Source organism: Lactuca sativa, chromosome 5 (assembly GCF_002870075.4).
Source record: "Lactuca sativa cultivar Salinas chromosome 5, Lsat_Salinas_v11, whole genome shotgun sequence".
In the NCBI taxonomy this organism is placed as follows: Eukaryota; Viridiplantae; Streptophyta; class Magnoliopsida; order Asterales; family Asteraceae; genus Lactuca; species Lactuca sativa.
Window position 1 is genome coordinate 287,051,310 of NC_056627.2, and position 14,051 is coordinate 287,065,360.

General features: G+C 33.3%; 2 protein-coding genes across 10 annotated transcripts; one reads left to right on the forward strand and one right to left on the reverse strand.

The window, feature by feature from the left end:
- Positions 1 to 347: 347 nt before the first annotated feature.
- Positions 348 to 5,285, reverse strand: LOC111910248 (auxin-responsive protein IAA1). 9 transcript variants are annotated; one of them, XM_052771721.1, is made up of 9 exons: positions 5,009 to 5,285; positions 4,699 to 4,880; positions 4,496 to 4,595; positions 4,335 to 4,399; positions 2,907 to 4,233; positions 2,387 to 2,765; positions 2,230 to 2,277; positions 1,581 to 1,948; positions 348 to 1,277 (listed from the first exon to the last, which is right to left on the reverse strand). In XM_052771721.1, the coding sequence occupies exons 1-5, from the start codon at positions 5,242 to 5,244 to the stop codon at positions 4,163 to 4,165; spliced, it is 654 nt and encodes a 217-aa protein (XP_052627681.1). In that variant the 5' UTR covers positions 5,245 to 5,285; the 3' UTR covers positions 348 to 1,277; positions 1,581 to 1,948; positions 2,230 to 2,277; positions 2,387 to 2,765; positions 2,907 to 4,162. The 9 variants fall into 9 exon arrangements, with proteins under 9 accessions (XP_052627681.1, XP_052627686.1, XP_052627684.1 ...); XM_052771726.1 differs by having other exon boundaries at positions 2,387 to 2,802; XM_052771724.1 differs by having other exon boundaries at positions 348 to 1,041; positions 1,155 to 1,277; positions 2,387 to 4,233.
- A 4,541-nt stretch (positions 5,286 to 9,826) lies between these two features.
- LOC128126035 (ureide permease 2-like) lies at positions 9,827 to 12,377 on the forward strand. The gene is made up of 5 exons (XM_052763733.1): positions 9,827 to 9,898; positions 10,995 to 11,243; positions 11,318 to 11,588; positions 11,666 to 11,760; positions 12,043 to 12,377. The coding sequence occupies exons 1-3, from the start codon at positions 9,827 to 9,829 to the stop codon at positions 11,441 to 11,443; spliced, it is 447 nt and encodes a 148-aa protein (XP_052619693.1). The 3' UTR covers positions 11,444 to 11,588; positions 11,666 to 11,760; positions 12,043 to 12,377.
- The last annotated feature ends 1,674 nt before the right edge of the window (positions 12,378 to 14,051 follow it).

Here is a 14,051-nt window from a genome sequence, read left to right on the forward strand (position 1 = left end):
TCATGTAAGTTTGTATAAAACTAGGGAAGAATCCCCGCTTTGCGGGGTTGGAATCCAAACACAATCAGTGAATGCAAAACTTATAATGAGAAATAAATGTAAAAAAGCATGTAATCAACAATCGAGGTTTAGAGCAGTCCAAACATCTACAAACATGGAAAATTACTGAAAAGTTCTTATAAAATCAAATATTTGGCCAACAAAGATGGAATGGAAATTGATATCTTCATATTTTACTTCAAAAAAATACGTTAAAATATGTCAAAGACCACTGAAATCCATTTCACTCTTCTTTCTGAATCATTTCACACATTTATCAACCTCTTTCAATTGAGGAGCAATAGAAATAGAACCATCATGAAATGTCAGTATATTACAAATAAAAAAGGTATATACAAAAAGTCTACACATGAGACATAAAATACCTCTTTTCCTCCATAAGATACAAATCAAAATATAAATCAAACCATGGTGTCATACATCAACTCCCAACCAAATCTCTAAGGTCACTCTAAAGTACCTATGGAAGCAAAGAAGAAACGTAAAATAGTCTTAAGCAAAAAATAAAATGAAAAGTCCAAAGGTTAATGTACTGATAAATACTGGAACAAATCTACAACCATCACTGAGTTGTCATTTATAGAGCCAAATGGGTTCAAAGCAGTTGAATTCTTATGGGTAAAACTCATTCTTTTGGTATACTTGGAAAGTGGAATGACTAAACATTAGATTCCTTCCAACAAATTCTCATTGTAAAGATAGATAGCAGAATAATTGAGCAAAAAATGACAAATTTACCCTTTATAAAAGTAAAGATCACTTCTACATCAATTGCAAGAGAACCTAGGTAAAAAAAAATGTTATCCGCCAATAGTATAAGTGAAAATACATTGTAGTAAAGGAAATAAACCATAGCATCATATTATAATTAATTGATTTATCAAAATAAAATGAAAAGTATACCTTGACAAATAGCACAACAGCCTCATCGTATGAATTTTTTTGTTATTTTCTTCTAAGTTAGTGGTCTCATTTCTCCCCCTGAAAAAAAATTGCGAACATAAATAAAGTAAAGTGGTATTTCTTTAACATAAACACCACAGTATATTAAATCACTGACCAATAATCCCAAAAAAATAACTATTAAGATATACCATAAGGAGATTTTGTACTACAATTATCAAACGGCTTAAACTCTCCTTATTCATTATCTGTGTTGCAATCCAACAGATGACATTCACTTTTGCCACACCCGGCTCACAGAAAACAGCGAGAATCTGTGATGAAGAAAAACAAAGCTGAGAGTTTCAAACTTTTAGTCTGAAAATGTAAACAGATAACATGTATACTGAATTGCTTGGTGGGTTTCATTTCTACTGAAGAACAACATAACCAATATTTTTTCCTTTCCATATTGGCCAAAATAATCCTTGAAACAAATAAATGTCAAATTAAAAGTAGAAACAACGAATTAGCTTAAAAACTCTCAATCTAAATCCAAATACTAACGAAACTGTTGAAATTCAGAACTGAAAAAAACCATAACCAAAACATGATGCAGTAAGGTCGGTGTGATTTACCGGTTGATCCCTCGTAAATTTGGATATATCTCTACAGCAGCAACAGGGCAACCATATACATCGAGGGTTTCCAAAGACCTTTCCCAAGTCGAAAAATTTGTATAGTATCGGAATCTGGTGGCAAGTTAGGCAAACGAAGATCGTCTTTTGGGGTCTAAAGAAAGGCTTATACACATCAACGAATTTCCAACTGAAACGATTTTCCAGATCTTAGGGCAAGGGCAAAATTGGCATCAGTAGTCCTATGTATATGGTGGGGCTCAATCGGAGGAGAGATTAACATAATTTGGGGAAGTTGTACATAAATCTTTGAAGTCCTAAACCCATAGAAACAACAGCCCTTGTCGATTGTGATCAGAGTACACCCCCTGCACACAATAAGCAGGAAGCACAACTGAAAATAAACAAATTAACCAAGATTTGTATCACATCAATATTATTTTTGATGATTAATAGAATGTAAAGAATAAGAACAATGACATACATCTGTAACAAATATGCTTCAAGTATAAAAAAGAGAAAATAATTGGTCATTGTAACATGGAAATACATCAGTCTTTCACACAATAATTAACAGGTTGAAAATTTAAAATTTTATAAATAAAATAAATAAAAATGTAATCTTATGACCTACACCATTAATATTTACCTGGAGTTTCTTAATACCATTATTATCCGCCAATATATCACATAAAACCTGCATATAGAAGCACATACATTATTCCGTAACTATAAACATCATAAATATGAAATATTAGATAACTGGTAAAAAACAAAATCCAAAAATTAGTTCAACCAATATCTACCTTTTCATTAAGTTGAAAAAGGGAAAGCAGGGGAAAGCATCGCTATCATGGAAGTCTACCCTTTCAATCATAGTAACATTAGTCTTCTGTGTTGCTGGTGCAAGTCGGTCTGAAACCTTCCATATATTCTAATAGCAAAAGATTTGATTTTGATGGTAGTCAAGAAGGATACGAAGGGGGAATCGATCGTCGTGACACCAGAGGACCTTGAAACAACTTGATTCACAGGATGAAGGACCGGCCTAAGAGCCGTTGTTGTAACGTCGTCCAGGACAGAACAACAACAACAAACCTAACCCTAATTGGCGGAATCAGGGATGGAAAACGGGAAGCCACCGGAGGACGACGACATATATAAAAGGAGGTACTGCGAAGGTTTCTGGATAAGAGCCGAGGGTTATATAAGAAACAAACTGCTGTGAATTCCAATTCCAATTCCAGTGAAGATGCTTGTGAAAATGGGTTTGAATCGGGGGAGGAATCAGAAAAATTAGTAAATCTTTATAAAACGATAAATTACCTGTTGCTGCTCGATTTTAGAGAAGGGATGCGACCGCCGTTTGATTTTAGACAGTCGACTATCAAGTAGATTTCCAGCAAAACGAAGGTCGTGAAGACCGGCAGAAGGGCGTCTGGAGCTTCGACGGTTCCACGGTGGCGACCGATTCTAGAGCTGTATACATGCATAGCGGTGGATGGAGGCTTAAAGGAGGCAGAGACGATCAGTTGGGGGTATTTCAGAGAGGCGGTGTAGAAGGTTCTGGAGGCCTTGACCATGATAGATTCAGAGAGAAATGAGTATTAGATTAAGCGGTGGAATAATTAGAAGAAGGTATAAGAGATAGTGAAGTTGAGTCGGTGACAGTAAGCACATTTCTATCGGCAGTAGGCCGTGAGCAGATGACATCGGGCAAAGAGGAAAAGACAGATAAAAAATATAATTATCAAAAAGCAAAATAGAAAAAGAAAAATACCGCCAATGACAATAAAGTACTGTTCATGTGGCACTTGTAAATTAGTATGTATATATAATTGGAAGCAACAGCATACGGTAAGGGCGAATTTATTTGACGTCTCATAAATGCTCGTAACACCATAAACACTATTTCTTTCTTATGTTATAACATATTTTGTTGACGTTATAAATAAATATTGAAACCAAAACATTGATTGGCTGACATTTCTTTTTTTTTTATTTTTCTCCTCTTAACCTTCTCATACCTCATAACTTTCACTATTTCTCCTTTCACTATTTCTCGATTGGTGTTATAATCGTCTCAACGGACTCATATATAATATATAATGCTCTATTATTGAAAGTAACGACACATGGGTCCCACTATAATTTACTTTGACTTTTTCATAGAAACTTGCTGCTGACATGTCACCCAACTAATCATAACATGCAAATACACGGTTTTTCAACATAAAACTTGTTTTAACCCATAGATTTATATATTACAATTCGTATAACGTATAAAGAGAAATCGTATTCCCAAAATATTAAAAAAATAATAATAAATCTCAATCACAGATTGAGAAAAAAAAGACTCTTTACATCGTGAACAATTATCCGTGTGTTAAATGTAAAACGGTGTGATCCAAGAAAACATACGACTGTTAACGTATATATATGTAACTGGATTTCAACCGCTTAAAAAAAATTATCTTTTATATGTATACAGTCACCGTCATATACCATATCCATTTCCCTTCGATCATATGCGAACGTAGTAAATTGAAGAAACTCGAATCATTTACACCCATGGATCATGATCACAGATGAAAAATACCTTTTTCAACAGCTAAAGATGGAGAATTTTGAAGGTGTTCTTGCCTACTTGGAACTGAATCAAAAACAGACAAAAGGAAAATATTAACCCAGTTATAATCGCATGTGAAGGCTTCATCGTTTTCGTAATAGATTGTATAAAGATTTCGTTTTCACCTAGTCCATTAATGGCTTCTGAACTTCTCATTAACCTTATTCGCTTGCAAGTATCGAAGAACATCCTTTTGATTAAACAAATAAATAAAGAAACCCGTTGATTAATTTTGAAAAGTTGGAAGATTAATTCGTATGAGTTTATCAAGTTTGGGGGAACTTACGTCCATGGAACATCACCAATAAGCATCCAGTCCCCATCTTTATCCACATACGTTGTAACATATTCTTTTTCCATCAACTTTTTCTCATTCAATACGCTATCTGTAATTTTAATCGATATGTTGTGACGATCATATTTTAATAGAAAATAAAGTTGTGTGATAGTTTGGAACCCTAAATCATCAACTCGTCATCATATAATTACTTGTGAAACAGGAGAATATGTCTTCTAGAGCGAATAGAAGCTGTTGATAGCCTGTATATGATCCCAGGTCTACTTTTCTCAGATATGGTGCTCCGTCGACCGCCACCTTTACAAAATTAAAATTACTGTTCACGGCGTTCTTCCTGTGCATGTTCACCGGTGGCCATCCGACCACTCGTTCTCTGTAACATTCATATGAATGTATCAGTCTATGTATTTCTAATTCCCCTGAGTTTTTACTTACACTAACAGTGTGTCGATTTACAATTCCGAACAACGAACATAATTAATGGAAGAGATTACAACTTACGTTTCGGAAGGCGGTTTTGTAGCGTCGGAGCATTCAGTATCCGATTGATTAGCTTCGGAATCTTCGTTGCTGCTTAATTTCAAATCAATCGTTTCCGAGAATCGTCGCTTTACTCCCAACTTTCGACCTCGTGAATCCCCTGGTAAACCTAAGATAAGCGCTGTTTCGTTGTGATTAAGGCCGTAATCGGCGGCTGTTGTTATCTCCGACGTGATTTTGGACGTCTCCGACGACATTTTGTTTGGTGAAGTGAAAAAGTTTCCAGTTTGAGATACGGATGCGTTGTGGGCATATTGCGTAGTTATAGAGGGAGTAAGCACCAAACAGTTATCCAGTTATAAGTCAACACGTGGCATTAGAATAAACGGTTGAGATTTTCTTTTGGGTAATGATGAAGGGCTGTTAGTCTAGTTGGTGAGAGTGAGTACCAAATGTTGAGATGTTTTGGAGTACCGAATCAAACCCATGTGCCCGTGTGTGTAATTGATGAAAAAGAAAGTGAAACGGATACACATGTCGGGTATTTCGATTTTTCTTTTACATGATATTGGTTTTAGAAAGCAAAATTGTAAGAATTATTATAAATACCAATCTAATATATTATTTTGTAACACACAATATTTTCTTTTCTACTATTTGCTTAAAATGTCTTATTCAACTTCATCTTCAAGAACTTTTGACATGGTGCTACAAGCGGCAGTAAGCTTTGCTAAAATAGTGGCGGACAAGATTGAAAAACTATGCAACTAGGAAGCCAAAAATGTGAGGCGCAAAAAAGGAAAAATATATAAGAGAGAGATCGGGAAGCTGCCTACCAACTTCTCATGCATAATTATTGGGACAATGACTTAAAAGGGTAATAATTTTTTGATTTGTACACATTTAGTCACTGATTTTTTTTCGTCCACATTTACTCATTCAACTTGTTAAACTGTACACATTTAGTCCTTATGACCGGCTACTTCAGGTTAGCCGGTAAAAAAACTTAATAGGGTAATATATTTCTCACTTTGTACACATTTAGTCCTTAATATTTTTTTTTGTTGCAAAATAAGTAATTTTTGTTTTTATACTTATTCAACACTTATAAACGGTTTCTTTAGGTTTTTCCCACATCTTAAGTGGGATAGCCATATGGTGGCGAGATAGGTTGAGGTGATCATGCTATATGTTGTAAGCCAAGATACCTGGTGCAGATCGGTTGTAAGCTGTAGGCACGGAGGCTCGAGAAGAGCGGTTAGGTTAAGGCGACATGCCGACAAACCCTGTGTATTCCAGTCCGATGACTGATTGTCCCTGTTGTGTGTTGGCATTCCAGTCGGATGACTGATTGGGCCAAGGTATTCCAATCTGATGAGTGTGAGTCCGTTATGCATGATAATATGTTTGTTGTATCGGGTATTTTGGGGGAACTTACTAAATTTTGTGATTACTCAGTTGTTTATGTTTTCAGGTTCTATCGTTGATCGTGGGAAGGCGAATACATGACTATACACACTCGTCAACAGTATTGAGGATTCCACGTTTCTTATATTACTCAGATTTTCAATAAATTTTGGAATAAACGTTTTTTCTTAATAATGGATTTATAATTAGGGAGTTTTGTCTTATTTAAAATGAAAAAATTTTGTTGTGAAAATGAGACGTTACATATAAACATTAGCAGCCACACGCACTTCATCAATGGTTGTCCCACGTAAGATGTCGTAAGAAAAAACTAAAGAAATCATTCATAAGTACTGAATGAGTACAAATACAAAAATGTCTTATTTTTAAACAAAAAAATATTAAGGACTAAATGTGTACAAAAAATATTAAGGACTAAATGTGTACAAAATGAGAAATATATTACCCTATTAAGTCATTTTCCCAGCTAACCTGAAGTAACCGGTCATAAGGACTGAATGTGTACAGTTTAACAAGTTGAAGGGGTAAATATGGACGAAAAAAAAGTCGGTGACTAAATGTGTACAAATCAAAAAATATATTACCTTTTTAAGTCATAATCCCTTATTTTGACAAACACTGTTTTTGAAGGATATTTTTTAGGCGGGCGCTTCCGAACGCACAAACATTTCTTTCAACATATAGTTGAAGACGTGACGGAAGCTTGTTTATATTTCCAACATCCAATGCAAGAGGTACAATATGTTTTAATCCATTAAAAAATGTGAAGTCAAATTTCATATGATAATATATGAAACCCCACCTGATACACTAGATGATAATCTTAGGATTTCTCCAAGTATCACATGAGAAAGTCTTCACAAAATTTGCAATTAGGTTATGAAGTTGTATGGTCCACGATATTTGCATTAACATACTTACAATGACATCCAACGATTGTATGTTCATCATGTAAACGTACATTGCTTCCATATAATGTTAAGAAGTTTGTATGACCTCGACTGGAAATACGGTAATTATTCAAATGTATATCATGATCAATACACATAAGTTGTCAAACGGCCATACTTGAAGTTCTGGCCTAATCCATGACGGATTTACAAAGAAAATTCAGGGGTTACATAAATTTTTTAAGGGTTGCACTACTAGAAAAAAACTCATTTACGAATGCAGTTTTCGTCACAAAATTGTCAATAAACCTACGAATTTACACTAAAGTCACAAATATTAGACTTTGTGATGGATTGCCAACAAATTCGTGACGGATTTTTACGAATTTTCATTAAACTTACGTTTGACGGGAAAATTTGAGGGGTAGCCCATGCTACTCCGTGCAACATAGTAAATCTGCCCCTGGGCCTAATAGGTTTGTGGATCTGACATGTTTTCTTTGGTGCTCCCGGTTTACATAATGACATCAATGTATATAATATGTTGTTGGAATAAGTATGTAATTGTTTTTTGTTTCTAAAATGTGAATATGTATAGCGACTAAACTCTGCGACGAGATATCGTCATAGAAGCCATTCTTTAGCGACGAATAACCGAATGGCAACATTTTTAGCAAACAACAAACGACTTTTCGTTGTTTTGTATCTTATACGTACAACGACTTCCTTATATAATGTGATGGCATGTATATAACTAAAACCCTTATCCTCATAGTGTTTTGGTTTCTTGGAAATGAAGGATGATTTCTTTAGTTAATTTGTTTTTGTCAATGACGCCACGTTCGTGGTCATCAAACGTGATTTCATGTAAAACATTGGCTTTTAACTGAAAATTATAATAAGTAACAAAAGCAGATCTTAAACATCCCATTACAAGCTAAAGAAACATCCCCACCATTTTAAACAAATATTTCCGTTTTCAAGCGGTACACTATTTTTGTTACTTAATGTTTAGAAATATGTTTTGCTTTTTTTTTTTTTTGTATATTATAAATATAATTTCGTTAAAATACAGTTCAGAACATCGATCATTGAGCTCAAACCAATGTTATGGAAACCAAACTCTCTTAAATCAATTGCTTCTTTTGGAGATGTTAATAGGGCTCGGCCAACTTCGTGTATTGACCAAATAGGGTTAGAAAAGGACACGACTGAGTCATAACACATGGGTGTTTTCTTTCCATGTGAGAATATGCATGTAGTGCTTGGCTCTTTAAAAAACCTTCTAATTACGGCTAAACAATATGCAATGCATACAGCATCTTTGTTTTTCTCTAAATGAAAAAACAAGATAGAAGATAAAGTTGGTTACGTTGCGTCTAAAATTTTCATTACCGGTTTCAAGATTTTTTTCAAAAATAATGGGTGACTGCATGTAGTTGATGAGTCTCGATGTTTATTAATTAAAATATTTTCGCAAGTTATGGTTAAATACAATGTTAAAACTTAATTAAACTTGTACCTCATCGGTCATTCCAACATGTCTGGGTTTATTTGTCAAAATTTAACGTAACACGATATTAATTATCACAACTATTAGTCATTGTTGATTACTATAAACTTATTTTAACTAGGCAATTAAGTTAAAACATCAATTGATGGAAGTTGATTTATCGAGTATGCACGAATTGATATTAAAACTCGAGAGCTTCCATTAGTCAAATGTAAAGATACAAAAATATATAAATATTTAGTCAAAACATATGATAACATGATATATTATCACAAATAATTAATTATTAATCACGGTTAGGTACTACGTACGTACTTAATCTAATCCGGAGGCTTTTCTTTCCTTTGAGCTAATCAACCCTAAGCAACCACTTATTGCATCACTTTATTTGGTTTAAAGAGCAATAAGTAATGGCCAAATTATATATATATATATATATATATATATATATATATATATATATATATATATATATATATATAGAGAGAGAGAGAGAGAGAGAGAGAGAGAAAGAGAAAATGTTCAAATATTTTAACTAAGTATTGTATGAATATAGGAATGATTGTGGGCCAATCAAATTTTAAAAATAAATTAAATAATTAAATAAATAAATAATGATATTTAAGTAATTTGATAAATAAATTCCAAAAATATTTCCTATGTTATGGTACTTTACCTAATTTATCAGCCGTCACTTTCAAAACCCCTCGTTCCACCGTATAGAAACATTGACCCACAAAATCATCATCAAGAAGCCTCCGACTGATATCTTCATCACCGATTGTAGACATTGGTTGATGCACGTCGGCCATCCAATCACCGGTTTCTGACCACCACCATCATCTTCATCGCCGACGACAACCACCATATTCTTGTTTTTCCGGTTGCTGAGCACCACCATCATCTTCATCGCATACGACCACCATGACTACCCACTTCCTTCCTCATAGCCACCATTGTCGACGATACCACAACTACCCTCTTCGATCAAAACAAAAGATGTAGGGAATGACGAACGAGGAAGACAAGAATCCGACCAAAGACCAAGATACTCATATCAATTCGAAAGGAGAAGGACAGGTTAGGGTTTATCTTTTTTTATCGGCAAGGGGGCGTCAAAGCCAAATCGAAAATTGGTTCTTGGTACTTTTCTTTTTCTCAAATTATAAATGTTACATCTAATTAACCTCGTTGATGAAACTTTCCGTAGTTGAGATTGTCCCGTAATTGATTTAGATCTGCAATTGATTTCGAATGATAATTCAAAACTCACAATTGATTACACTGTTGGATTAGTGTCTAAGTCCATAACTATTTTGGTATGTACTTGACCCGATGGTGCATGGTCCTTTTGGGTTGCCTTCACCAAAGCAACTTGATAGGATGAATTATGGAGAGAAAGGATTAAATATGATTTATTAATATATTATGAGAATAATATATTAAAGGAGAAATCATATTGTTTAACTAATATTAGTCAATAATTAATTGGTAATTAGTTTTGTGACTAAAAGAGATTAATTAAACTTAAGGGACTGGAATTGTAATTATAAGATAATTGCAATTTGGGCCATGGATTGTCTTAAATTAAGGAGTGGACGAATTCTATGGGGAAACCCATATGGAAATCGTCCAAGGCCTTAATTAAATGAGTCCATGGGTTGCTTAGGGCTTAAACATCCAAATTAGGGTTTCCTTGTTAGATAACCCTAATAGCCTCACTATAAATAGACCCCTTAAGGACCAAAAACGAAAACAAGCAACCTTCTAGGGTTTCACACGTTTTAGGGTAGCCTCCATCCTCTCTCCTCTTCATCCTCTTGCTTATGGTGTTTGTGAACCATTAGAGGAGTGACAATTGTGACTCTAAGCTTTCTAAAGTCAATACAAGGAGATTTGGGATTGTTATTGCTACATAACAATCAAGGTAACATCTTAAACCTATTCTCATGTTAATATGATTACTTGAATGCTAGAATTAGGGTTTATAGTCTTGGATAACTTGCATGTACAATAGAGAAACCTAGATCCAAGCATTAGGGTTTGTATGAGCACATAGGATGTTCTTAGGTCCAAAACCCATCATACACAATCACCAATCTTCTGGTTGTTGTCATAATCGCTTTCACATTTGGAGAATTTAGCCATACCAATGATGACAAACCCAATTTTCTAGTCCAGCTTTCTCAGGTATAATCAGCACATAAACCATTCGATAAAATGCATCAGTAAATCACACATTCATAGTCCATATACATTCTTGAGTTGTGAATTACAATATGCTTCTTTTCAGAATAATTGGCCAAGCGTTATGTTTGCAATGGCAGGCGGGGTGATTTTAAGCCTTGGAAATCTATCAACACAATATGCTTGGGCATTCATTGGTTTATCGGTAAATGAGGTCATCACTGCAAGTATTACAGTTGTTATAAATATCATCATCATTAACATGACTATTTTGGAACATATTTGGGACCATGATTTTGAGTTTGTGAATAGGTGATAGGTACAACTTTGAACTACTTTTTAGACGATAAAATCAATAGAGCTGAGATACTTTTCCTAAGGGTTTCATGTTTCTTGATTGTTATGTGTCTTGGTTCTATTGTGTATGCCAAAACTTGATGGAGTAAAAGGTTCTCAAATTGACAAAAAAGGATATATGTTTTTTTTGGTGTGATCATATATCAAACTACTGACTTGTAGTTTTTGGAACTCTAACACTTGATACGTAGCAGATCAATTAGCAACGGGTCATACGGGATATCAAGTAAGACTACTTGGAATTTTCACTGAACTTTAATTTTAAGTTGGATTATTAGTTTGATATTTCTTTTTGATTATCAGAAAAGGATCTGGAGGTTGGAACTGGTAAAGGAGAGAAAGCAAAAGCAGGGACTGCAAGTTTCCTTATTTAGGGTTCTTTTGGAATTATATTTTAGGTAACAATTTAACATGGTTGATTGTATTGAGCTTTTTGGATGCATTCTTTGTGATATATTGTTTACGTTTTTACTAAATATGTTAGTTGACCACTATGTTAGAACATACATAAAGTCAATCTCAAAAAGTATCTTTATCTTGAAAATTTGTCAATTCTATTAGAATTATCCATTTTTTTAAGCTATATGTATTGCTTTTTATATTTATAAAATTCTGAAAGAATTAAAGTTGATAAAATTCTTGTAGTAGTATTCTACTTACATAGTTTTTTATGGGTTTAGGTTTTGAAAAGGTTGCCACTGATATGAAATCAAGTAAGTTCAAGAACATACGAACACATACATGAGAAAGACTTGGAATCGAGTTCAAGAACAAGTGTTTTCTACCAAAATTTACATTGTTATGATTATACATCACATTTTTGTAAGAATAGTTTGAATCAAGTCGAGTATTTTGACCAGTCAAGGAGATCAAGTGTATTTGTTCAAGTATTGTATATTTAAGAATGCTATTTGTTAAGAATTTTATTAATTTTTTATGAAATTCTGTTAGAATATGTATAATTATAGTAAAATGTATAAGACTATTACTCTATAAAAATATGTATGAATTTGTATTTAAGTTCGGATGTCTACAAATATATATAAGAATGTTGTTATTATTCAACTGGTGTTCAAGAATCTTATTATTCTTCAATTTGATAACCTTTAATCCATTAAGCTTTGCTTGATTATGTTTGGCATTAGATACATACACAACAGAAGCAAGACAAACAACAATCAAAAAGCATGCAACCCCTTGGAAAAGTATCTCAGCTCTGTTGATTTTATCGTCTAAAAAATAGTTCAAAGTTGTACCTATCACCCATTCACAAACTCAAAATCATGGTCCCAAATATGTTCCAAAATAGTCATGTTAATGATGATGATACATATAACAACTGTAATACTTGCAATGATGACCTCAGTTATTGATAAACCAACGAATGCCCAAGCATATTGTGTTGAAAGATTTCCAAGGCTTAAAACCACCCTGCCTGCCATTGCAAACAGAATGCTTGGCCAATTATTCTGAAAAGAAACATATTGTAATTCACAACTCAAGAATGCATATGGACTAGTAAAGTTGGTGTAAGGTATTTTTTTTAATATACTTTTCACTTTAATACATTTATGTTTTAACCAAATTATAAAGTGTCATATTTTCCAGGATATAAATTGTTGATTAAATTATGTAAAAACATAAAAAATATAAATAAAAAAAAATTAATTTTTTTTTGTAGGATGTTGTTGATTGTCCATAGTGGATTGTCCCATTTCACGTGTTTAAATCGTTGGCATAAGAGGTAATAAGTATATATTTTTATTTTTTTATAATTGAAAAAATTAATTTTTACTTTCATAATTGTTTTGAAATTGCAGTATGATTTGGAGCTTGTTTTTTGTGAAGAATTCACATGCATTTGTTCATGAGTACATGAAAAAGCCTGAATTTATTGAACTAATGAGAAGACTTGGTGCTTTAGGTGATGGGAACCAAGACCAACAAATATAAGGATGTATAAAATTTGTAAATTTTGTTTCTGTTTAATATAATTTATGGTTCCCTACTCCCTAGTATGCAGGGACGGACGCAGAAATACACAGTAGGTGTTGCCGCGGTTGAAGAGGTGTTGTCGGTGCATGAAAAATAGACAAAAAACCAAAAAAATCGTAATGTTTTCCATTGCGTATGGAAAAACTAGGTGTTGCCGGTGCCACACCGGGACACCAAGTAAAACCGTCCCTGCTAGTATGCAATGATTATCAGTTCTAAGTGGTTGTGAAAGAATCTTTCTTAATTTAATATAATAAATATTTTTATATTCATGTAAAGACTTATTGCATTACAGAATAAGTCTAGATTTAATCCAAAAATCTTTGAGTTCCTCATCATAATAAATATTCGTTCGGTTTATTGTTTCCCAGCCATCAAACATGAGATTTATTTCTAAGGTATGTTCAAAACAATTATATCATTATGCAGAGAACATTATCACATTAATGAGTTCATATATTATTCTTTAAAAGGTATGACCGGAAATTCCCTCTGCGATCTGATTTTATTAATATTTATTTTTCTGCTTATACTATATTTTTTATGTATTACAAACAACATACGAATATATTACTTGTTATAAAATAAGTTAAATAGCACAGAATGTTTTATTTAATATGATCTTAAACTTTGAATCGAAAACACAAATTGAATTTTCAAACCGATGTTTTTTGCATAATTTCACTGTTGATGA